Below are 27,857 nucleotides of genomic sequence, written 5' to 3'. Positions count from 1 at the left end.
TATATACTTACAGAATAAAAAATAAAATAGCTAAATTATCCTTGAAATCTTAAAACAATTCCATATGTTAGCTTAGTAGAAACCGAGTCCCGGGCCCTTAGACCTTAGGGGGTTATGGTTCTATCAAAAATGTGGTAAACAACTGTTAAAAATATTCTTAATTCCAAATCTGTACCACACGATACAACGGCAATACATCTCTCCAATGTGGTAATAATGCTGGTTTCCTAGGCTGTATCCCAAATGGCACCATTTTCCCTAGTGCACTACATTTGTCTAGAGCCCTATGGGTCCTGGTCAAAAGGAGTGTACTACATAGGTAATAAGGTGCCATTTGGGATGTAGCCATAGTGCATTCAAATCCATGATTCAAATGATTTACATACCGCTCTAATCAAAGAGGGTATCCAACTGATTTGTAGGGACGCATTCAATTACTTATTCCAGATTCATAATCGGTCGCTACATTTGTATACAGTCTGTTGCATTAGTGTACGTTAAAATTCTAGTCAATGTTGAGCTGTTTTGCGTTTTGTGTATCTGTGCTGGTCTGAGCACGCCTAAGGACCAAATCTACCCAAGAGCATGCTGAACATATCTGAAGAAATCATCACACATATCCTATACCCTTTATCGTTATAGACTATACATGCTTTGTAGACTCTACATGCTCTACATGCTTTAATCACACCAATCATATATGAAATGTCAATGTTTGTTTGGCTAAGAGACTTGGGTTTTGGTTCACACTTTTACCTGAAGCAACCAGTCATGATGCCTTCATAAAACAGTCATAAGGAGGGGATAATAACTTTCTTAAGACAGAATCCAAAAAGTCACGGAAAGACAACAATGGCCAACTTACTTATTTTTGCATTATACAGTGCCTTCAGAAAGTATTCATGCCGCTTGATTTATTCCACATTTTGTTGTGTTACAGCCTGAATTCAAAACGGATTAAATTGTTTTTTTTTATCTCTCACCCATCTATACACAATACTCCATTATGAAAAAGTGAAAACAAGTTTTTAGACATTTTAGCATTATTTGGGCAAATTAAATACTGAAATATCTAATTTACATAAGTATTCATACCCCTGAGTCAATACTTTGTAGATGCACGTTTGGCGGCGATTACAGCTGTGAGTCTTTTTGTGTAAGTCTTTAAGAGCTTTTCACACCTGGATTATTATTTTAAAAATTATTCAAGGTCTGTCAAGTTGATTGTTGATCATTGCTAAACAGCTGTTTTCAATTATTACCATAGATTTTCAAGCCGATTTAAGTAAAAACTGTAACTAAGCCATTCGTCTTGGTAAGCAACTCCAGTGTAGATTTGGTCTTGTGTTTTAGGTTATTGTCCTGCTGAAAGGTGACAAAATCTCCCAGTGTCTGTTGGAAAGCAGACTGAACCAGGGTATCCTCTAGGATTTTTTCTGTTCTTATAGCTGTATTCCATTTATTTTTATCCTAAAAAACTCCCTAGTCCTTGAAGTGAGTCCATGCAACTTATTATGCGATTTGTTAAGCACATTTTTACTCCTGAACTTGTTTAGGCTTGCCATAACAAAGGGGTTGAATACTGACTGACTGATGACATTTTCTTTTCTACTAATTTCAGAAATGTTCTACTAACAAAATTCCACTTTGACATTATGGGGTATTGTGTGTAGATCATTGACACAGAATATCAACATAACCCATTTTAAATTCAAGCTGTAACAGAGCGGCCAACTCTCACGTATTGGTCATGAGACAGATGCATTTGACCTCACATTCTCACCGCACACCTCATATCTGACGGATTGAAAAGTACTGCTTATATTTGTCCAATTAGCCTATTGTATTGTCAGCGCGTTAACTTTTCAACTGCTACAAATCATTTTGAAATCGGAGCATCTGCACCTGCAATTTAACATCACGAGCTGAACCTTTATCATTGTCCTGTCTTGCCACAGCACTGTGAACAGCGGCACATTGAAGCTTATGTAAGGGATCAAGGGGATTTGATGCATGTTTTAAAGAAATGCACCTTAAAATTCTTCTTTTCAAAGACAGCCTAGGAACAGTGGGTTATTTGCGTTGTTCAGGAGCAGAACGACAGATATTTTGACCTTGTCAGCTGGGGATTCGATCTTGCAACCTTGCGGTTACGAGTCCAACGCTCTAACCACTAGGCTACCTACCACCCTGAAAAAAATATATGGTCATTATTTGCTTGTCAGCAAGAACACTATTGTTATTCCCTACACTTATTTTATTCTTCCACTTCTTCCCAATTTTGCCAGTTAATCACATATTTGAAATCTGATATACCTACTTGTCTTTGAAAATGAATTACATGAGGCTATGTCATTTTGCAGCCATTCATGGACAGTCTTGAATAAGTCATACAAATAAACATTGGATATTAAATACTCCAGGAATCAAATTAAATGTTAGTATTGTGCACATGCTAGGCAGAGATGATAGGGGAACTCACAACTCATAAAAACATCATATTTTGTCCATGTAGAGCAAGATGATGACAAGGATCTTCAACTAGTAGGCATAAACCAACTGAATATTGATATTGAGAAATTCATTGTTCTAACAAGAACATTTTCAAACACCCAGCACCTCAGGTGAGGCCAACCCTCTTGGAGAGCAAGCAGGATTTTCTTCCAGACCTATTTTAAAGAGATAGTTCACCCAAATTACAAAATGTTTGTGTTTTTACCTTGAAAGCAGTCTATGGACAAGGAGACTGCGATCTAAAAAAAAATCTCAATGTCACAAAGTTGTCGAATTGTGAGTGTTCATTTAATGTTCAAAGCATTCTAAATACACGTGACCTGTGGTTTTTATTTTGTTTTATTTCCACCCTGATCATATGCCTAAGCCATGTCAAAGTGCATGGAATTGTAGGAAATTAGCTTTAAACAGTAACTTTTCCCATCTAGGGGTTGTGCCAGTGGGCAATGGAATTCACATAGCAAATCTCACTCTAAGCTTTCTTCAAAAGTTGGCCGCCCTGCTGTAACACAACAAAATGTGGAATACGTAAAGAGGTGTGAATACTTTCTGAAGTCACTGTATCTACTGAAATGATCTGCTAAAGCAAATTCAATGTTTACTGATTCCTGATTTGTCTATAGGACTATGACAGTTGGAAGAGTATGGCTCAACTATATGTCATTCTTTGTAGAGTGTTTTTACTTCAAAGTAGACAGTACGGCACCTTAAACTGTGAAGGTGTTAGTTATTTCGGTAATGACATGCATCTGATCCATCTGTACCCAAGACCCACCAGTGATAATTGAACATTTGCCAATGATCACATCACAACACCACGCAAACCCACCACACAACATACAGCACAACATTACCCTGTCACGTATTTACTGTAATATACACCTTGGGTGTCCATACATGACTGGCCTCAAGAACACAGAACCTTGCTCAATGCAAGTCTATGCCTTACAAATGCTTTCAACAGTTAAAGCCTCAAAGAGAAGTGGATAAACAGAACACTTTTTGGGGGCGACCAAGACATTCAATCCACAGCAGCTTTGTACGAAGTGCAAGTTTTCGGCGGAAGTTAAAGTTAAAGCTACTCCGAAAATGGACATTGATCGCCTCCACAGGCCATTCACCCACTGTTGGAATTCTTGTCTATACTCCACAGTTGGGCTCTAATGTATAAACTACACTACCCAGCATGCCCATGACACACACAGGGAAACATGAGTGGGCCCTGATGGAACTAAATTCTCAACATTGATTGTGAGACAGCTCAATCTACGAGTCTGTTTTCCTTTCATGTGAGTGGCTGAGCACAGTAGGTATGGAGAGTTGCAGCTGTGCTATTCACAAATGAACAGGTGCCCTATTTGGTTCCTTGTTTGTTGATGGGAGATCTAATGACCGATGTTTGATGCTTCATGTGATAGTCATTGTCTAGCGCTGAAGTCAAGTGTCTAGTCCGGATTAAAATCTATTACACGTTTGCACTCAATGGCGTTCATATGATCCGTTATGAATGTCTAATCCTTCACTCTCTTATCTGCTATTCCAAGTGATGTTTATTGTTTATAAAGCAAACAAGATATAAAACAGATACGAGCCCTCAATGATTTCATTCCAAAAACAATTCCTCCCTGTATTGTTTTTGTGTATTTTGATATCGATATTGGTGTTAGTAAAAAGATGGACGGAGTCAAAGACGTGCATAGAACAGAAGATGTTTTCTAGCAACGTCGAGTCAGATTGGGAAATAGCCATTCACAGGATCCAATCATCTGTATTAGACCACATAATGTCTGAATATTATCCCAGACCACCTCCGCCAGAAGCGTATGCAGGACAATAGACTAATTATATTAATCAGCTTTTACTATCTGAATGAATTATCCACAACCGCAAATTAAAATGTGATTTGGTGGAAATTACACGGTATGTGCTAAAGCCTTTTTCTCTCCTGCAATCAAATTTAACTGAAGCCAATTAGACACAGCTGACTACATTCGTAGTCAAATTATGCTCAAAGCGTGGATAAGAATTGAGCTATTTCCCTCGAAATAAAAAAAAGAAGGTATTTCATCTATTCTAGGGAAATCAAATTGAACAAAAAAAATCGTAATGGGGGAGCCATCCACAGGGTAAGCTCATTGAGACACAACGGAATGTGTCTGAGTGGAGATTGCCGTCACATGCGCACAGTCAAACTCACAGGCTCTGCACTTTAAGAGTCTCTCACTTTACGTTTTTTTTTTTTTGAAGACATAGGTGACATTGGGGCATCCAGCAGCCACTGAGCTATAAAATTACCGGCGAGGGGCGAATTAAGGGGAAACGGAGGAGCAAGAGTGAAGGACAAAGCCAGTGGGAGTTGGATTGAGAGGGCTGCTCATGCAACTGATTTACTCTTTTTGTTCCTCAGCCCTGTCTGCTGCTCCAGGAGTTTGGTTCTTATTTTCAACCTCTCTCGAAGCAACTATTTTAAATTCACTGTAGCTCGGTAAGTAGGCAACAGATTACTGTGCCAATGACTAACTTTAAGGTCGTAAAGTATGACTTTATAAGTTAGAGGTGTACATATCTATCTAAAAGGTCAAATTTGTCATTGAGATTTATGTAGATTGTTGGGAGAGAAAGGTACATATCCCCCCCATACTAAGCTACAGTAATACAAGGCACATCTTTAGGCATTTGCACCCATGTCAAGAGAGGACATAAACCTGACCCGTATTGACACATCAGCATGTTTTAAAATAGGTTTAACTTTTAGGCACACCAACAGAAACCCATCTGAACACAAAAAAGTAATTGAATTATTAGTAGACAACCATGTGTCTACACCAACACCCATCTAAACAACAACATATATTGACCCATTGAATACTACTGAAAAACAAAGCCCCAATTCCAAACCCACCCACACACCCTATGCACCTGTGGATATCTGAGAGGACATAGGGCCATAGACATACAACACAACCCCATCTTCCTCTATCTGAAGCCAGTGATCTTGTGATGTGGTTAATCTTGAAAAACAGCCTTTGAGTGGATTAGGGTAACGGAGACGTGCTGTTTATTCACCACGCACACAGACACAAAACACAGACCCAACACACTGACACCGAAACAAACATACAGACAAACAGGGCTTAAAAGTTCGGCCTGCTCTCCGCCTCTGATCAGAGATTAGACCGAACTCTCCACGGACCTCCTCATATTCCCTTTTATTCCCACAGGAAAATATTAAGAACATATGTCAAAAGTTTGTTATATTTGCCAAATCTAAATCCGGGAAGCATGGTTAAGATTAATCTATAAATAGGGCTCATCCATGTTACCAAATGATAATGATCCCAGCGTGAACATACCATATAATGATTTATTTGTCATTGGCTTGTTACGTTAGTACTTCCGTTTTTTGATAATTGGATAAGGAACGACTGAGGCCTGCTTCACAATCATTGTGTATTTCTTTGAAAGGCTGTGTTAACTACATGTAAACTACATTATGTTGTTAAAAATGTAGCATCTCCCCAGGTCCGTTGGCAGCCTAGTCTCACGGCTATGTTGAAAACCATTTGGCAGTATCCCGCTCCGCTCCTCTCCACTTCACCTTATTCTACTCCCCTCTCTCCTTTCCTCTGTCCTCCTCTCCGCTCCTTATTCTCCACCCTCCTCTACTCCGCTCTCCTGTCCTCTCCTCTCTAGTCCCGTGGTTGTAAAAACATGCAATATTAATCTGTATGTATGCCGTTGCCCCAACTGTTAGAGGTGCAATCTGACCTTGTTACCTTACAGAAATCACTGGTTGGTTTAAAATGTGTACTTAATGCGTGCGATCTAAATATATACTTCATCTGAAACATTCCTGCGAGAACAAGCACAAATATCATACCACTGTTATTGTAATGGTGAGAGGTTAGCATGTCTTGGGGGTATGATATTTGTGAGTCTGTAACATTCTCACTCATCATTATTCACGATTCATTCATGATTATCCGTAATAATGGTAGCATCTACATTTAATGTATGTGTTAAGAAACATATTCTATTCTTATTTAAAATAAAATTGACTCTGAAATGACACAATACATTATTTACCATTCATTTCTATTGGGCACAAAATAATCTGAAACACAAACAAATTAAACAGCAAATGCATCCAACAAGTTTGTAGAGTCACAAACTTGATGTTATCATTGCGTGCTTGGAATATGGGACCAAATACTACACTTTTGACTACTTTAAAAAACATGAGTGAATTTGTCCCAATACTTTTGGGCTCCTAAAATGAGTGGACTATGTACAAAAAGTTTTTTACACCTTATCAAAAGATTCTCCATCCCCATGCAGCAGTTATGATTACAAGAACAAGGGAAATGGGAAAGTTGACAGTGAAGTGGAACAAGATTATAAAAAAGTTATTTGCAACTTCGCTATTTGTATATCTCTCAATGCACTAATTAAATGTTGTGGATGGTTGATCTGCTAGGGCTGTCAGCGAGTCAGGCACAGTCAGTGCCATAAATAGCCTATGTGCCATTGCGTGTCACTACCATCCTGTGACATATAGCTAACTGCATGTTTGTCATGAATGAATTACTCAGACCTGGGCTCAAGTATGGCGTTCTTGATTGAGCATGCCTGGTGCAATGGAACCAATTAAATAATCACAAAAGTGCAAACCCTGCATGTCCAACTGTCACTCCAGGCAGGCCCAATCAAAATCTCATCTCATATGAAATGCTATTTGAACTCTGGAAATGAAATGGTACCCCTGACACAACATCCTTCATTCGAAGCAGAAGTTCAAGGTTAGAGCAAAACGGCATTTCAGAGATACGATAAAGGATGTTGGTATGTATTATAGTGTGGTTGAGTTTCTGTTCAGACTGCAGTGTGTCCTTCATCACAAGAACATACACGCTACATCATAAGCACAAGAGGAGCATTGCTTGGAGACTTAGATTTGAAGGAAAGGGGAAAGGTAAAGCGGGATACCTAGCCAGTTGTACTGAATGAATTCAACTGAAATGTGTCTTCCGCATTTAACACAACCCCTCTGAAACAGAGAGGTGTGGGGGCTGCCATATATTCCTGAGGTGGTACAGTATTTGTGGGTGCTGTCCATGGTGCTTAATAAACTCTTAAGACCCCACAAGTGACACCAAAAACTGACATTTAAAATTGACATTCTGGTGGCCACAGACAATAAAATATACAGTATGAGACCACCCATATCACAGCAGATGGATAGCAATGGTCTGGAAGATCTTTTTGCCGGGTGCCACACTGCACATGGGGGTTATTTAAACATTTAGGGAAGCAATGTCAATAATTACAGTTGATGCACCGACCAGCCGCTAGTTGTTAAGTTGCAACGCTCCAACAATTCCTCCAGACGCTGATGTCACCCGTTTAAAGGTTTAACTAGAAACATTGCAGAAGCCGAACCAAAACATTGCAGACTGGAACATGATCTCTGAGAGATATCTGTACTGCATGAACATACTGATAATAATCATCGTCAGGCCTGCCTCCTGGATAATTGTGGTTTACATGCCCAAAATACAGAAAATAGTTAGGGTTAGGTAAAGGTTATGGTTAAGGTAAGGGTTAGGATAATGGTTGGTTTAGGTTAGGGTGAGGACGTCCCACGGATCCCGGATAGCACTGACCAAGCTGACAGGAGGCAACCACTGAATTACAATCTTGCCCGAGCCGAGCACGCACGCGGCGCCGTCTCCCTCTCTATCTATCTCTGGCATTGCAAGTTTTCACGATTCCCACGAGATCACTCATTACTCTCGGGCATTACCGCTGACAAGCTCTTCATACAGAGCCACTAATTTATATAATAGCGATATATGCAGCGCAAGTGCTTAATTAATGTCGTTTAATATTCTCGCACGATTGGGAGCGCGAAAGCTATAGGGTAAATAAGCCACCGGCTATCTAATAGCCAACAGTTAAACCACAATCTAAGTGAAAGACATCCCTTCACTCCCCTGCTGTAGACTACGAAATATATTCCTGAATATACCATGTTCTAAAATATAGATAGTAGGCCTATTCAGATGTTATATGACCCCTATTTCTCACACTCTACCACACACAAGAACTGGCATTAATTTGCAGCGTCACATTTTGGACACTATATAATTATATAGCCCAACTGACCTTGTAGAATAGACAAAGTAAATACGTTTGACACATAGTTGTGTAACACTGATGGGGAACACATGATAATAAAATAGAAATTAGCTCGTTAACTCTTCAATAGTCTAACCACAGATCCTGGCAAATGGATAAACTGGCAAGCCCACCTCCTCATCATCCTTTGGCAGTGGCTTCTGTCTCTGATTCGGCTGCGCCGCCTCCTTAGTGGCTGTCATGGTAAACTCCTGGTAATAGAACTTGGACTCAACTCGCTGTGAATCCTAAAGATGCTCTGTAGTCGGATCCCACTGTCCCGTGGATTAGTCAAAACTGCAGAATCTTAAACAGGAGGCATGCAGCAATGGGGTCCGTCACGAATGAATTATGCTAGGTCTTCGGATGTCTGCCGAGAACACTTGTCTCTCCACATTATGTTCAAGAGAGGGCAAAATATTCAGTCGTCAGAATTAAGTAGCCTAAACACAGAAAATATACTGGCTGCCTATACACCTCTATCAGTCTGCAAGCGACTAACGAGGGGATCTTGACTGCTCGGTCCTCGTCTAGTCTGTGTGATCCAGGGTGAGGCTGTGGTGAGGAACTGGGAGGGGGAGGAGAGGATGGGGCAACGGAGTGATCTGATGCCGATGCGTTCCCACTGTAAAAATGGGTGGGGGTGATTACGTGTTTGACATAATATAAATTGAATGACGACCCAAAGAGCTCAAATGAGAAAATTATTTACATATATTTTGCTAATTCAGAATGTTAATAGCCGAAGCATTAGCTTGTATATTCTTCTAGTTTTCCCAGTATGTGTACAGTTGATGATGGTAGGCTCAGGGCTTGACATGGGATAAAAGAAGTGCAGGAGCTGTCTTTTTCCACGATGGTCTATTATATTATGTTCACCGACATTCACAAATTACATTATGCTATAGAGACCTCTGATTATTCTCTGTTAAGGATTCATACACATGTTTGATGACTTCTCCATGACTTTTAACCAAATTGTCATGACTATTATTATAACCTACATGAAAAGTAAGCATTATTGAGACTGGAAGGCTGCTGTGTCTGATCCCATTTAGACATTTAACCCCCCATAAAGTAGAACTGCACCGTTAGTCACATCAACATGTGGTCAATCCTCCATCTGGAGAACTCCTGGGTGTGCGGGCTTGGCTTTTGATCCGGGCCCTGGAACACCCAAGTCTGCCTATCAAGGTCCCACTGAGCAGCTGATGATTAGGCTACAATGTGGTTAGACCAGGGCTTGAACAAAAGCCGGCACACCCAGTAGCTGTCCTGGAGGATGGTTGCCACCCTTGATATGGTGGCAACGAATTACTCATTCAATGAATCAGGGATCACATGCATAAGGTAGGATACTTCAAAGCAAGGTATCTAACTAGACATGTTGATATATAAGGCTAAAATATTCATGTTTCAGGGGCGATCTATGCTCAGCAAGTTATTTGTCAGTAAGTCCATTCTTAGATTTTTTTTTTACATTGTTGAAATTACATGTCTACTATTTAATAGAGGGGAATCCCAGTTTTCCAACGGTGCAGATTTATTTAGGCTTCCTACAGTGCCAGTGGAAAGGCGACTAACTAATGCTTAGTTAGCTATTGTTAACAAATGGGTTAACTGCTACAAGTTATGTTTTGAATTGGCTATCTAGTTAGTCTGTTGTCTGTCATTATTGTATTCCTGCTGCTGAAATGTCACGCTGTCTCCTCAGGCAACAGCCCACTCGCACTCTTACACACAGCACACACAGACACGCACTTAAGGGTCATTCCGATAATGGCTGATATGTAGATTTTTAAGTAATTGATAATATTTAAAAGTGTGCCTTCATGAATTACATTAACTAAAATTATGAAACTAATTTCCATGACCTTACAAACAAACCCTTTATTTGACAACTTGGAAAAGCGCATCATGTGCATTCAGGTTGACTCATTTTAGATCTGCACAATATCGACCAGCCTACTGTCACGCACAGATTCACAGACTAGAGGCAAATAAACTTGAACAAAGTGGAATCAGGAAATGAATGGCCACTCTCCATTACTATTCAATGCAGATACCACCTATATTCTGCTTTGACCAACCTTTTTCGGCTTGGTGTGTGAATCTCGGCCAGAGATAAGCTACTTTGTTTTGTAGAGGAGCAGGTAGATAATTCTCCCAAAATGTGAAGTGCCAGTACGGGGCGCTGGACAGCTCCAGTCCAAGTCAAGGACCATATGCTACATTATGGCATATAGCTAGCTATTGGTTGGTTAATATTTATCAATTTGAATCATGAACCCTCTTCAGCTACTGAGCGCATTCTGTTCATGGTGCTGAAGTCCTGAACCCTGTCAAAATGAACAAGCCAGATCCTGCTTTTACTGATACCACCCTGTCAAAAACGTTTACCAATGACCAATGGCTGAAAGAAAAATGGCATGGGCCCTCAGAATTTCAAAAGGTTCTACAGCTGCACCATTGAGAGCATCTTCACTGGCTGTATCACCGCTTGGTATGGTCCCTGCCATTGTTGGGAAGGGCTCGTAAGTAAGCATTTCACTGTTACTCTACACCTGTTGTTTATGAAGCATGTGACAAATACAATTACATTTTATCTGACTGATGTAATCTGAGTTTATTTATTTTTGGTGGAATATGTTTGATGAGAAGCAGCTTTTCCAGCAAAAAAGTTACATAACCACGACCAACCCTGACGTAATGGATTGGTAATTATTGGTAATGTCATGTAATTACCTTCCCATGACATTGTGACTACGCAATCTTAAGGTAATATCTTAACCACCGCATTTGGTCATCTTCCTACCTCCACAACATGTCGCAGCAACGTGATTTCATATTATTACATATTGGTCCCAAATACAGATTATACCCATGGAGAACGAACATCACAGTATGACTGATGTGCTGCGTTCGCATTTGCATTGCTGTGTTTATGAAGGCTAGCTGGACAGTTTTGTATATAAGTGTATGAGACAAAATGGTGGGCAAAATTATTTTATTTTAAATTCGATTTTTTTTTAGCTCCTAATAGTTTTGTTTGCACATTATTTTTTATTTTCATGTGTATATATTAGACACGCCAAAAATATGTATTTTTACCCAATATATTTTATGAGGTTAGTTAACTGTCGAATGCTAACCATTAACTAACTTTGCACTGGGTGCTAGTTAATAACCTTTTACTGCAGGGTCACACAGAGTGAATCTTGGTAGTCTTAGACAAATGTACTTTGAAACATAATAAAAAAGTCCCCATCAAAATCCATAATTTTAACCCGTCTATTTGAATACTTCAAGACATGGTGTATGGGAGAATGATGAGATATCCAATGGTTTGGACAATATCATTTTCATCACTTATATTGAAGAAGCTGTTACTTAAATACTGGAAGTCAAATGATACCCCAACTTTAAGAGAACCTCACTAGGGTAGGGGGCAGCATTCGGAATTTTGGATGAAAAGCGTGCCCAAATTAAACTGCCTGCTACTCAGGCCCAGAAGCTAGGATATGCATATTATTAGTATATTTGGATATAAAACACTCTGAAGTTTGTTTGAATGATGTCTGTGAGTATAACAGAACTCATATGGCAGGCGAAATCCTGAGAGAAATCCAACCAGGAAGTGGGAAATCTGAGGTTTGTAGTTTTTCAAGTGATTGCCTATCCAATATACAGTGTCTATGGGGTCATATTGGTCATATACACTTCCTACGGCTTCCACTAGATGTCAACAGTCTTTAGAACTTTGTTTCAGGCTTCTACTATGAAGGGGGAGCGAATCAGAGCCGTTTGAATCAGGGGTCTGGCTGAAAGCCATTAGTTTAGTCACGTGCGCGGCCGTGAGCGCAACCGGACAAACCAATTTTCCGGTTGGAATATTATTGAAGACTTATGATAAAAACATCCTAAAGATTGATTCTATACATCGTTTCACATGTTTCTACAAACTGTAATATAACTTTTTAGACTTTTCGTCTAGACTTTGTGCTCGCTCCTTGTGCATTTTGATTACTGGACTAAACACGCTAACAAAAAGGAGGTATTTGGACATAAATGATAGACTTTATCGAACAAAACAAACATTTGTTGTCTAACATGTAGACCTGGGAGTGCCATCAGATGAAGATCATCAAAGATAAGTGATTCATTTTAACTCTATTTCTGACTTTTGTGACACCTCTCCTTGGTAGGAAAATGGCTGTATGGTTTTCTGTGGCTAGGCGCTGACCTAACATAATCGCAAAGTGTGCTTTTGCCGTAAAGCCTTTTTGAAATCTGACACAGCGGTTGCATTAAGGAGAAGTTTATCTTTAAATGTATGTTAAGAGAATGGAAGAATCAAAAGCTTTATTATTTAAATGTGGAAAAATAATCTGCCTACAGACAAAAACAACATAGCACAATCTGAAGCCATATGGAGAGTCTTGCAAGCATTGGACACAACCAATGACTGAAAGTAATGGCAATTGATTATGATAATAAATAATTAACAATATGAGAAATAAACAAAACATTGAACAAATATGGATAAGTACTGATATGGTGGCAACATGTGGGTCTGAGCAAGTGTGATGTGATTAATGTTTGTCGAGTTTTTATGATTTTTCTTTTCTCGTCTTTTTCTGTTTGGACTGTTGTGCAATATGTCTTGTGGATCTTTGTATGTCTAAGTTTACAATTAATTGTGGCAAAACTAAATAACATTTAAAAAATAATAATAACAAAATAGAATCACTTCTAATCATTTAAGTTTGTAAAGCAAATAACTTTTAACTTGTCCTTTAACAACCCTTTTTTCAGGTGAAACACCTTGTGTCCTAATTCAACAGACACTTCCCTTGGTGAGTTGTGAAGTCTCTCCCCTTTCTTTCTGGCTCACTATCCCTGTTGCTCACTTAAACTCACACATGTGTGGATTTGCAAAGAATGGGAAGATATTTGCCAATTAACATTTCACTAACAACAGTTACAGTAGGTATGTGGAGGAGAACCTTTGTGAATGTCTCTCTCTCTGTGTGTGTGTGTGTGTGTGTGTGTGTGTGTGTGGTGCTTGTTAAAAGGCACGCAGAGTTTTACAGTCATTAAGCAGTTTTATGGTTTTAAGAATCACTCCAAAATGTTATTTTGCTCTTTGATACTTCCACTATAGACAGTGTTTATTATTTAGTCGGTATCACTCTTAAACCATGTTTCCTTCTGAACTGAGAAAATACATTGAACAAGCAAACCATGTGATTTGATTTAATAACTGCAATAACTCCGTTTAGGGATTTAGCTGAGGTCAGCTTATCTAATTTCCGAAACCCTCAGTTTAGTCCGTTCCCCTCTTCCTCCTATAACCCCCAGCTAACCCCCCTTCATCTCCCTCCTCCACCAATTTGGAAGGCTCCTTCTCATTAAATGGGGATCGCTAATCTCTCACACTGCCCAAGACATCATCCACAGAGTGAGTGCACTGGCCACACTGCCATTCAGATTTATTGACTAGTGGATTAATTCATTAATTGACTATAGAAGAATGTACAGTGCCCTGCAAAATTATTCATCCCCCTTGGCGTTTTTCCTATTTAGTTGCATTACAACCTGTAATTTGAATGGATTTTTATTTGGATTTCATGTAATGGACATACAAGAAATAGTCCAAATTGGTGAAGTGAAATTTAAAAAATTACTTGTTTAAAAAAATTAAACAGAAAAAATAAACTGAAAAGTGGTGCATGCATATGTATTCACCCCCTTTGCTAGGAAGCCCCTAAATAAGATCTGGTGCAAACAATTACCTTCAGAAGTCACATAATTAGTTAAATAAAGTCCACCTGTGTGCAATCTAAGTGTCACATGAGCTGTCACATGATCTCTGTATATATACACCTGTTCTGAAAGGCTCCAGAGTCTGCAACACCACTAAGCAAGGGGCACCACCAAGCAAGGGGCACCATGAAGACCAAGGAGCTCTCGAAACAGGTCTGGGACAAAGTTGTGGAAAAGTACAGATCAGGGTTGCGTTATAAAAAAATATCTGAAAATATGATCATTCTACGGAGCACCAATTAAAACCATTATTAATAAATGGAAAGAATATAGCACCACAACAAACCCGCCAAGAGAGGTTCGCCCACCAAAACTCATGTACCAGGCAAGGAGGGCATTAATCAAAGAGGCAACATAGAGACCAAAGATAACCCTGAAGGAGCTGCGAAGCTCCACAGTAGAGATTGGAGTATTTGTCCATAGGACCATTTTAAGCCGTACACAGAGCTGGGCTTTACGGAAGTGGCCAGAAAAAAAGCCATTGCTTAAAGGAAGAAAAAAAATCAAACATGTTTGGTGTTCGCCAAAAGGCATGTGGGAGACTCCCCCAAACATGTAGAGGAAGGAACTCTGGTCAGATGAAACTAAAATTGAGCTTTTTGGCCATCAAGGAAAATGCTATGTCTGGCGCAAACCCAACACATTTCATCACCCCGAGAACACAATTTTTCATCGGCAGGGACTGGGAAACTGGTAAGAATTGAAGGAATGATGGATGTCGCTAAATACATGGATATTCTTGAGGAAACCTGTTTCAGTCATCCAGAGATTTGAAGCTGGGACGGAGGTTCACCTTCCAGCAGGTCAATGACCCTAAGCATACTGCTAAAGCAACCACCGAGTGGTTTAAGGGGAAACATTTAAATGCCTTGGAATGGCCTAGTCAAAGCCCAGACCTCAATCCAATTGAGAATATGTTGTATGACTTAAAGATTGCGGAACCCATCCAACTTGAAGGAGCTGGAGCAGTGTTGCCTTGAAGAATGGCCAAAAATCCCAGTGGCTAGTTGTGCCAAGCTTATAGAGACATACCTCAAGAGACTTGCAGCTATAATTAATGCAAAAGTTGGCTCTACAAAGTATTGACTTTGGAGGGGTGAATAGTTCGTTTTTTGTCTTATTTCTTGTTTGTTTCACTATAAAAAATATTTTGCATCTTCAAAGTGATAGGCTTGTTGTGCCAATCAAATGATATAAACCCCCAAAACATCTATTTAATTCTAGGTTGTAAGGCAACAAAATAATGCAGAGGGGGTGAATATTTTTGCAAGCCACTGTAATACAGGCCTACAGTATTAAACAGTTGTGTGTTTCATTTCAGAAGGAGAAAGCAGTGTGGTTTACAAAACACTGGGCCCCAATTAATACATGAGACACCACAAGGTATTGTTTGTTTATTTAACTGAACATGTCTTGTCTTGAAAATTTGCCCTCAATAAGGGGCTGATGCTTGGATTTCAGCAAAAAAAATTCAGGCTTCCTAAATATTGCTAATGTATTGACACAGTACATTTTTTAAATCTCTTCGTGTAACTGACTGAGTTGTATCCTCAGGTCGCCCTTTGCTCCCATAATTATACAAACGTTTTGAAAATGGGCCTTGGAATAAATCAATTAGGCTTACCAATCGACATCAGTCGACTTGCTCAATGGCCAAGGTGCATAAAGATGTGCCTTGTATGACAAACTTCACTCAGCTCTATTGTTTCTGCCAAAACACCTCCAAACCGTGCATTGCTGGCTCGCTATCTCAGCCTTATAGGTGGGCCAATCCGGGTGTGTGCAAAGTCGGTGATGAGGAAATGTAAAATAAGAGAAAATATATCTGGCATTTTCAGTAGCAGTCAAGTTTGGACACATCTAATCATTTTTTATTTCAAGGGTTTTTCTTTATTTGTACATTGTAGAATAATAGTGAAGACATCAAACTATGAAATAACACATATGGAATCATGTAGTAACTAAAAAAGTGTTAAACAAATCAAAATATATTTAAGAATTTAGGTTCTTCAAAGTAGCCACCCTTTGCCTTGATGACAGGTTTGCACACTCTGGCATTCTCTCAACCAGCTTCACCTATAACGTTTTTCAACAGACTTGAAGGAGTTTCCACATATGCTGAGCACTTGTTGGATGCTTTTCCTTGACTCTGCAGTCCAACTCATGCCAAACCATCTCAATTTGGGTTGAGGTTGGATGATTGTGTAGGCCAGGTCATCTGATGCAGCACTTCATCAATCTCCTTCTCGGTCAAATAGCCTTTACTGTCCTGTTGAAAAACAAATGATAGTCCCACTAAGTGCAAACCAGATGGGATGGCATATCACTGCAGAATGCTGTGATATCCATGCTGGTTAAGTGTGCCTTGAAATCTAAATAAATAACTGACAGTGTCACCATCAAATCTCCCCCTCTATGCTTCACGGTGGGAACTACACATGGTTTTGATGTCTTCACTATTATTCTACAATGTAGAATGGCATCCTTTCACTCCCTCCTCTCTACATTCTCCTCTTCTGTCTCTGCTGCTAAAGCCAATTTCTACCACTCTAAATTCCAAGCATCTGCCTCTAACCCTAGGAAGCTCTTTGCCACCTTCTCCTCCCTCCTGAATCCTCCTCCCCCTCCTCCCCCCTCCTCCCTCTCTGCTGATGACTTCGTCAACCATTTTGAAAAGAAGGTCGACGACATCCGATCCTCGTTTGCTAAGTCAAACGACACCGCTGGTTCTGCTCACACTGCCCTACCCTGTGCTTTGACCTCTTTCTCCCCTCTCTCTCCAGATGAAATCTCGCGTCTTGTGACGGCCGGCCGCCCAACAACCTGCCCGCTTGACCCTATCCCCTCCTCTCTTCTCCAGACCATTTCCGGAGACCTTCTCCCTTACCTCACCTCGCTCATCAACTCATCCTTGACCGCTGGCTACGTCCCTTCCGTCTTCAAGAGAGCGAGAGTTGCACCCCTTCTGAAAAAACCTACACTCGATCCCTCRGATGTCAACAACTACAGACCAGTATCCCTTCTTTCTTTTCTCTCCAAAACTCTTGAACGTGCCGTCCTTGGCCAGCTCTCCTGCTATCTCTCTCAGAATGACCTTCTTGATCCAAATCAGTCAGGTTTCAAGACTAGTCATTCAACTGAGACTGCTCTTCTCTGTGTCACGGAGGCGCTCCGCACTGCTAAAGCTAACTCTCTCTCCTCTGCTCTCATTCTTCTAGACCTATCGGCTGCCTTTGATACTGTGAACCATCAGATCCTCCTCTCCACCCTCTCCGAGCTGGGCATCTCCGGCGCGGCCCACGCTTGGATTGCGTCCTACCTGACAGGTCGCTCCTACCAGGTGGCGTGGCGAGAATCTGTCTCCGCACCACGTGCTCTCACCACTGGTGTCCCCCAGGGCTCTGTTCTAGGCCCTCTCCTATTCTCGCTATACACCAAGTCACTTGGCTCTGTCATATCCTCACATGGTCTCTCCTATCATTGCTATGCAGACGACACACAATTAATCTTCTCCTTTCCCCCCTCTGATAACCAGGTGGTGAATCGCATCTCTGCATGTCTGGCAGACATATCAGTGTGGATGACGGATCACCACCTCAAGCTGAACCTCGGCAAGACGGAGCTGCTCTTCCTCCCGGGGAAGGACTGCCCGTTCCATGATCTCGCCATCACGGTTGACAACTCCATTGTGTCCTCCTCCCAGAGTGCTAAGAACCTTGGCGTGATCCTGGACAACACCCTGTCGTTCTCAACTAACATCAAGGCGGTGACCCGTTCCTGTAGGTTCATGCTCTACAACATTCGCAGAGTACGACCCTGCCTCACGCAGGAAGCGGCGCAGGTCCTAATCCAGGCACTTGTCATCTCCCGTCTGGATTACTGCAACTCGCTGTTGGCTGGGCTCCCTGCCTGTGCCATTAAACCCCTACAACTCATCCAGAATGCCGCAGCCCGTCTGGTGTTCAACTTTCCCAAGTTCTCTCACGTCACCCCGCTCCTCCGCTCTCTCCACTGGCTTCCAGTTGAAGCTCGCATCCGTTACAAGACCATGGTGCTTGCCTACGGAGCTGTGAGGGGAACGGCACCTCCGTACCTTCAGGCTCTGATCAGGCCCTACACCCAAACAAGGGCACTGCGTTCATCCACCTCTGGCCTGCTCGCCTCCCTACCTCTGAGGAAGTACAGTTCCCGCTCAGCCCAGTCAAAACTGTTCGCTGCTCTGGCACCCCAATGGTGGAACAAACTCCCTCACGACGCCAGGTCAGCGGAGTCAATCACCACCTTCCGGAGACACCTGAAACCCCACCTCTTTAAGGAATACCTAGGATAGGATAAAGTAATCCTTCTAACCCCCCCCCCCCTTAAAAGAGTTAGATGCACTATTGTAAAGTGGTTGTTCCACTGGATATCATAAGGTGAATGCACCAATTTGTAAGTCGCTCTGGATAAGAGCGTCTGCTAAATGACTTAAATGTAAATGTAGAAAATAGTGAAAATAAAGAAAAACCCTGGAATGAGTAGGTGTGTCCAAACATTTGACTGATACTGTATATTTGCCTGTTTGAACTTTTTTATTAATATTTATTTATGCTATTTATGCTATGTGCTTTTTCTTGCATGTTGCTATGCCATCAACTAGAAAACATTTATTGACTGGTGAGCTTTATCAGCAGCATTTAATTCTATATGGATAAGGGACAGGGGTTGATCATAGAGACAGACTGAGGACTCTCGTGCCCAAAAGGCCCGTTTTATCACGGGCAGTGCCATTGAGGACTTTCACCATTTTGAAGAAGTCAATTGGGTGGGACTTCCTATGGGTTAAAAAACTTCTTAGGGATAGCCCCCAATTTTCGCCTAAATGTCATACCCAAATCTAACTGCCTGTAGCTCAGGCCTTGAAGCAAGGATTTGCAAATTCTTGGTACCATTTGAATGGAAACACTTTGAAGTTTGTGGAAATGTGAATTGAATGTAGGAGAATATAACACAATAGATCTGGTAGAAGAAACTTCAAAGAGAAGAACTTCATCTTTGAAAATGCAAGAGAAAGGTCATAGTTATAGCCATCACTCTGGTTGTAATTCCGATAGTGTCCACAAGAGAGCAGCAGTGTATGTGCAAAGTTTCAGATGGATAACTTGACAAATGAGCGAACAACAATACTTTTAGTGTGAAGTTCCCAGGTACATTTAGACAAATCGTGAAGAAGACATTTGCATTCATATTCCATTTTTCTGCAAGAATATTGTCAAATCTAATACTTTCCAAGTATTAGTAGCCTTATTATAAGTCCAACATTTGCAAAACAACCAGTTTTCATAACTTCAATACTCTGAATATCCTTAAAATGTTTGTCCAAAATGAAAGGGCATGCTGTCGTACAAGGTTAGAAGCTACATTTTACGATATATATATGGTTTCCAGATAATAGTGTAAAGCCCAGCTCATTGGCTATCTAGCTAGCTTTGTTTGACCCCGAATGGTGCTTATTTGACAAAGCTACAGTTGTTCAAGTGATTGCCGCCCGCGTCATCGGCGTGCCATGAAGGCGTCGCTCTCTGACCAAATATGGTGTCCTATAGGATATACTACACCCCTAATGAAATTGTGAAGTCTTGTTACCTTCTAGGATCTCTGAGGAATAGATACAAACGTGATTTGACTCACTTTCACAGATTCCTTTCTTTGCAAATTGAACGAGTGAAATACAAAGTTGATCGTGCGTGCTATATGGACCTTTTTAGGATATGAAAAAGGATTTTATCTAACAAAATGACACTTCATGTTATTTCTGGGACCCTTTGGATGATAAACCAGAGCAAGATTTCAGAATGTAAGTACACATTTCACCTTCAGAGGTGAATTTATAAAACCTATTGCGTTGAAAAAAGTGGTTTGTTGTTAGGAGCTCTCCTCAAACAATATTATGGCATTTTTTCGCAGTAATAGCTACTGTAAACTGGACAGTGCAGTTATATGAACAGGAATTTAAGCTTTCAGCTGATGTAAGACACTTCTATGTACCGACATTTGTTGTTACTCTAAAATCTGTGATTTTGATATAACGGACTGCATGATTTACAACTGTCCCGTTGACGGAACGCCAATCCTTAATTAACTTCTTATGGCTGCAGAGCAGTATTGAGTAGCTTGGATGAAATGGTGCCCATAGTAAACTGCCTGCTCCTCAGTCCCAGTTGCTAATATATGCATAGTATTATTAGTATTGGATAGAAAACACTCTGAAGTTTCTAAAACTGTTTGAATGATGTCTGTGAGTATAACATAACTCATAAGGCAGGCAAAAACCAGAGAAAAAATCCAAACAGGAAGTGAAAAATCTGAGGTTGGTCGATTTTCAACCCAGTCCCTATTGAATACACAGTGGGATATGGATGAGTTTGCACTTCCTACAGCTTCCACTGGATGTCAACAGTCTGTAGAACCTTGTCTGATGCCTCTACTGTGAAGTGGGGCTGAGGGAGACAGGAAATAGTCAGGTCTACCATGACCTGACCATGCTCTGACCATGCGTGTTCACATGAGAGGGAGCTCTGTTCCATCGCACATCTGAAGTCAATGTAATTCTCCGGTTGGAACATTTTTGAAGATTTATGTTAAAAACATTCTAAAGATTGAATCTATTTATCGTTTGACATGTTTCTACTGACTGTTACGGAACTTTTTGACATTTCGTCTGCTTTTAGTGAACGTGCTTCCTGACTTTGGATTTGTTTACCAAACACGCTAACAAAAATAGCTATTTGGACATAAATGATGGCCATTACCGAACAAAACGAACATTTCTTGTGGAAGTGGGAGTCCTGGGAGTGCATTCCGACGAAGATCAGCAAAGGTAAGTGAAGATTTATAATGCTTTTTATGAGTTTTGTTGACAGCACAATTTGGCGGGTAACTGTATGGCTTCCTTTTGTGGCTGAACGCTGTTCTCAGATTATTGAATATTGTGCTTTTGCCGTAAAGCTTTTTGAAATCTGACACAGCGGTTGCATTAAGAACAAGTGTATCTTTAATTCAATGTAAAACATGTATCTTTCATCAAAGTTTATGATGAGTATTTATGTTATTTGACGTGCTCTCTGCAATTTCTCCGGATATTTTGGAGGCATTTCTGAACATGGCGCCAATGTAAACTGAGGTTTTTGGATATAAATATGAACTTTATTGAACAAAACATATATGTATTGTGTAACATGAAGTCCTATGAGTGTCATCTGATGAAGATCATCAAAGGTTAGTGATTCATTTTATCTCTATTTCTGCTTTTTGTGACTCCTGTCTTTGGCTGGAAAAATTGCTTTTCTGTGATTTTGCGGTGACCTAACATAATCGTTTTTGGTGCTTTCGCTGTAAAGCCTATTTGAAATCGGACACCTTGGTGGGATTAACAACAAGATTACCTTTAAAATGGTATAAGATACATGTATGTTTGAGGAATTTTAATTATGAGATTTCTGTTGTTTGAATTTGGCGCCCTGCACTTTCACTGGCTAAACGGTTAAACTTTACCAAAACATTTCAAACTACTTTTGTAATACAACGTTAGGTATTTTTAAACGTTAATAATCGATCAATTTGAAGACGGGATGATCTAAGGCATGAATTATATTTTTATTTCTGCGTTTTGTGTCGCGCCTGCAGGGTTGAAATGTTTTCTCTCTTTTGTTTACTATGGTGCTATGCTCAGATAATAGCATCGTATGCTTTCGCTGAAAAGCCTATTTGAATTCTGACATGTTGGCTGGATTCACAACCAGTGTAGCTTTAATTTGGTATCTTTCATGTGTGATTTAATGAAAGTTTGATTTTATAGTAATTTTCATAGTAATTAATTTTTATTTGGCGCTCCCCATTTTCTCAGGCTTTTTGCCAAGTGAGACAGTAGCGTCTTGCCTAAACTCAGATTTTTGGATATAAATATGAGCTTTACCGAACAAAAAATACAAGTATTGTGTAACATGAAGTCCTATGAGTGACATCTGATGAAGATTATCAAAGGTTAGTGATGAATTTTATCTCTATTTCTGCTTTTTGTTACTGCTCTCTTTAGCTGGAAAAATGGCTGTCTTTTTCTGTGACTTGGCTCATACCTAACATAATCGTTTGGTGTGCTTTCGTCGTAAAACCTTTTTGAAATCGGACACTTTGGCTGGATTTACAACAAGTGTAGCTTTAAAATGGTGCAAAATGCTTGTATGTTTGAGGAATTTAAATTATGGGATTTCTGTTGTTTTGAATTTGGCGCCCTGTAGTTTCACTGGCTGTTGACGAGGTGGGACGCTACCGTCCCACATACCCTAGAGAAGTTATGAGAGCATGGAATCATGGGTGAGTAATTAGATAAACACGAAGCAGAAGAACAGTGTGGAATGTAGGAGTACGATCTAACTCTACAAAGTGTTCTCTTAAGAACTAGAAGACCACACCATGTACACAGATTGATGCTGCAGAAAGTGAACCAGGACTGGACAGAAGTCAACAGGTAGGCTTGGTGGACAAATTTTCCTCATGCAAAAATGGCAAGACCAATATAGCATAACCAAATACCTGCAATGCCGGTTAACAAATGAAGAATAGGTAACCATAAATACATAAAGTTGTCACGATGTGACAAAATTCCAATGTAAGCAACTTACGTTGTACCAAACAAAATTAATCTTTCACTTTGACTTTGTAGATTATTTTACGTACTATATAGTACGAAACCAGTACGAACGCTTACGTCGTCAGTTTGTCATGTAAATGTTACATTGTTTGGTGAGTTCCACCTTGGTTCAACGTAATTCTATTGATGAAGAGGAAACAATTTTGATTCAACCAGTGTGTGCCCAGTGGGGCCTGTGCAATTGTACAATTGACTATGCCATCTAGAGACACACAGCTACATCAAACTCACTGTAGCGTTTGAGTGAAACGTGCAAACTAAAAAGAATTGTTAGGGCGTCCCTGGAACTTCACAAAATGGTCGCCTAATGGTCCCCTGGAGGATTTATTTAGCTCCTGGTTTTTCCCGGGACAGACCTAGAAGACGTTTTTAGGACATTCTTGAGATGTTAAGAGCATTGGGCCAGTAACTGAAAGATTGCTGGTACGAATACAGAGATGACTAGGTGAAAAATCTGTCAATGTGCCCTTGAGCAAGGCACTTAACCGTAATTGCTGCTGTAAGTCGCTCTGGATACATGACTAAAATGTAAAAAAATATATATATAATATTAAAAAGGTCCGCTAGAGGCTTTGTCTAGTTCCCGGTTTGTCCCGAGGATGTTCTTGGGATGTTGTGTCATGGTCCCCTGAAGGTTTCGTCTACTTTCCAGTTTACTTGTTCCAGGGACGTTTATCTCAAGGACGTTTATCAGACACTCTTAGAACGTTCTGTCATGGTCCCCTGTAGGTTATTGTCTAGTTCCCGGGGACATCATCTGATGGTCGCAAAGAAACGTCGTCCCCTCAAAAAAAGTTATACTCAATAATCCTAGTTTTTCATTACACATCACCCCTTGTTACTGTTGCCAAGCCCATCAATGCCCTGATTGGTGAACCACTCACAGCTCTTTGTCTGTTAGCAACAACCCCCCACTATTTAACATAGTGTTTTCAACTTTGATATTTGGCAGACTGAGACATACATGATAACATTGTGTATACTTACATATTAATGTAAGTCTGCCAGGTGTCCTTCACGAGTTTGCCCAAATGTGTCAAATTGGTCAATTGATAAATGTTCAAGTACATAACTATATAGAACACACAAAAATGCTATGGTACAAAAAAATGTGCGTTTACACACTCCCAGGAATGTCATACATGATGGTTCATTAGCTTCTCTACAGAAAAGACACTAACATTCAGACATCTAGATGGCCGGGCGGGGTGGGTGTGGAGCCAGAGACAGCAGTGGAGTACATTTGAATATAAAAATAGATTTTATCAAACAAAACTACACTACATTTTATCTCTGGGACCCTCAGGATGACAAATCAGAGCAAGATTATTGAATGTAAGTACATTATTTACCTTCAGAGGTGAATGTATCAAACCAGTGTTTTGTTGTTGTGCACTATCCTCAAACAATAGCATGGTCTTTTTTAGCTGTAACAGATACTGTAAATTGGACACTGCAGTTAGATTGAGAATAATTTAAGCTTTCTGCCCATATAAGACATGTTTATGTCCCGGAAAGTCGGCTGTTGTTTACAACGTTATTCTAGTCACATTATCGCATGTTTAGCAACAACTGTCCTGATTTAGGGACAACGATCCAGTAGAGTTAAAACAGAATAATATGGCCCACCGTTAGACAACTACACCGAAAACACTAAAATTGCTGAAATATGTCAATTAAATCAATGATGAGATAATAGTCAGATTAACTGAGAACTAAAATAGCAGTGCAGATGGCACTCTTTTGCTAAGTGCAAAGATGTATTATAGGTCATGCATGTGTAGGAGACTTCTGAGAATGCTAGAGACTTTGTGACACTGCAGAAAGATCAGAGAATATGAGTTCAAATCCCAGGTGGGTTCATATTGGAAGTCAGTAGTAAGTGATCATGTCAAATGTGATCATATTGTCGTCCATGAAAGCTTTTTACACTATTTTATCTGAACAGCGAACCACTTACCTTAAAGGTGACAGGCAAAGGTTTTCCTGCATTTAAAACTTTTCTTTTTACAACAACTAATAATATCAGAATATGATCTGCAATAATACACTGCTCAAAAAAATAAAGGGAACACTAAAATAACACATCCTAGATCTGAATGAATGAAGATATTCCTTTATTTAAATAACCCTCTATCAATCTTATACAAAATCACACGTTCGAATATGTGCGGACAACAAAATCATTACAAAAATTAAATACAATGGTAAATCAAATTTATACAAGCCCGTGAGGTCTGGAATTTGGAAGTCACACTCAAATTAAAGTGGAAAACACACTACACCGGCATCACACAAGACTTTGATGTAATGTACCTAAAACAAGTTCAAGAATGAGGCTCATCAGTGGGTGTGCCGTCTCACGTGCCTGTAATCCCCTCACCTCCATACAGCCGCCCTGGGCAGGCTCCTGATGAGCGTCGGCCGGATGGCTCTCGCCTGGGAAAGGGATCTTTTCCTCCAGACCATGGACTGAGAAGCATCCCGCCAAACTTCTGAACCGTCTGGTGGCAACTTGGCGTTGGGTAACCCATGGAGGCGAAGACAATGAGTCCCAGATGTGCCAAATATTGGATTCACGCGTCGCGGCACACACGCACGCAGGCATCATTCCATAGACATCAAAAATGCCCTGCCTCTTGCACAGGAACTGCCTGAAACACACAACACCCTACCCACACAACCACACAACTTCAGCCACAAATGAGGTCTAGCGATTTCGTCTTCCGCATGACCGAGGACACCACACACAGCAACAACCACGCACAGACCACATCGAGCTACACACGGCGCCTGAGGATCTCATCTCGGTACTAATGGCAGTACACCGCCCACATCGAGCGAGCATTCATGGAGGGCTGTGCGGCCGCCCACACGCAACAGAATGGCACAGTGCGGAGATGTTGCAGACAAAAAACGTTCGTCCCATCACGGGCGTCTTCCAGACTCATGTCAAATGTGCATCAGGTGTGAACCTGCTTGCATAGTTGAAGCCCCGCACAGGGCGGCCATGGCGACGAATTTTGCGCACCGTGGTTTCGTCTGGCAAATGCCAAACGTCCATGGCAACCGGTGGTTGGGGCTGTATAGCACAACCGCCCACTGCGGACGTCGGCCCTCATACCCACCCCGTCATGGGAGTCTGTTCTCTGACTGTGAAGCAGACACAATGGCAACATTTGTGCCATGCTGAGTCAAGCTTTGCAGGGCTCTTGGCAGTGCCCTCCTGCCTGCACCTCTTGCACAATAGCGCGGAGGTAGCGTCCTGCGGACGGGTTGTTGCACCCCCGTATCGGCCATCCTCATCACGAATCTCCTGATGTAGACTGCTGTCCCCTGGTAGCGCACTCCATGCTCCTGGACAACTAGCGACGAGACCACAGCAAACCTTCTTTGGCCATTAAAACCCTGGGGAAAAAAAACAGCTCGCATTTGATGATCGCCATCCTGGATGAAGCCTGACACTACTCTCGAGGCCAACTGTGTGTGGGTTGTTAACTCCGTCTCATGCTACACTTGTCAGAGTGAAAAGAGCGACACCGCCAGCATTACAGCAAGTGACAAAACAGTGACAGCCAGGAAGCATAGGAACTGAGAAGTGGTCTGTGGTCACCACCTGCAGAACCACTCCTTTATTGGGGGTGTCTTGCTAGTTGCCTATAATTTCCACCTGTTGTCAATTCCATTTGCACAACAGCATGTGAAATTTATTGTCAATCAGTGTTGCTTCCTAAGTGGACAGTTTGATTTCACAGAAGTGTGATTGACTTGGAGTTACATTGTGTTGTTTAAGTGTTCCCTTTATTTTTTTGAGCAGTGTATTTTAGTCAGAGTAGTATCTTTGATATAGCACTAAGACAGGGATGACCAGCTGTCAACATGCTCCTTTGGAATGCTCCAAAGTTATCTGATTTAGGGGCACAATTTCATATCTCTAAGCTCACAATCACAATATTGTACAGTTGAGAACCTCATCTGAACTCTATTTCACGTTTTACATTTGATCTAGCTATTCCAGTCAGAAAAACATTCTGGTAATGAGCTTTTGAAGAAGTTTTCACTTTTAACTTGTGCTGCACAGTGAGACCTTCTGTTGCCAGTCAGATTTATGCTGCGGAATGAGAAGAAAATATACTGTTATCCATCTAGCTAACTATATTGAACAAATATATAAACGCAACATGCAACAATTTTGAAGATTTTACAGTTCATATAAGGAAATCAGTCAATAGAACTAAATTCATTAGGCCATAATCTATGGATTTCACATGACTGGGAATACAGATATGCATCTGTTGGTCACAGATACCTTTTTAAAAAAGGTAGGGGCGTGGATTAGAAAACCAGTCAGTATCTGGTGTGACCACCATTTGCCTCATGCAGCGTGAAACATCTCATTCGCATAGAGTTGGTCAGGCTGTTGATTGTGGCATGTGGAATGCTGTCCCATGCCTCTTCAATGGCTGTGCGCAGTTGCTGGATATTGGAGGGAACTGGAACACGCTGTCGTACACGTCGATCCAGAGCATCCCAAACATGCTCAACGGGTGACATGTCTGGTGAGTATGCAGGCCATGGAAGAACTGGGACATTTTCAGCTTCTAGGATATGTGTACAGAATGGCACGCAGCTGAATAGCACGACAATGGGC

At 40.8% G+C, this 27,857-nt stretch overlaps 1 protein-coding gene across 2 annotated transcripts in view; it reads right to left on the bottom strand.

Annotated features, from left to right (window-relative positions):
- Positions 1-27,857, bottom strand: part of LOC111959877 (inactive dipeptidyl peptidase 10) — a 309,270-nt gene that overhangs the window by 124,733 nt on the left and 156,680 nt on the right. The window contains exon 1 of one of the 2 annotated variants that reach the window (XM_023981712.2): positions 8,826-9,239. The exons of the other annotated variant lie outside the window; for it this stretch is intronic. Coding sequence (XP_023837480.1) covers positions 8,826-8,894 — 69 coding nt within the window. The 5' untranslated portion in view covers positions 8,895-9,239. Of the gene's footprint in view, positions 1-8,825; positions 9,240-27,857 lie in introns of those variants that run through there. 2 annotated transcript variants of the gene reach the window in all.

Source organism: Salvelinus sp. IW2-2015, linkage group LG36 (assembly GCF_002910315.2).
Source record: "Salvelinus sp. IW2-2015 linkage group LG36, ASM291031v2, whole genome shotgun sequence".
In the NCBI taxonomy this organism is placed as follows: domain Eukaryota; kingdom Metazoa; phylum Chordata; class Actinopteri; order Salmoniformes; family Salmonidae; genus Salvelinus; species Salvelinus sp. IW2-2015.
The sequence above is the reverse complement of the archived record's forward strand: the minus strand, read 5'-3'. Positions and strand labels throughout refer to the sequence as shown.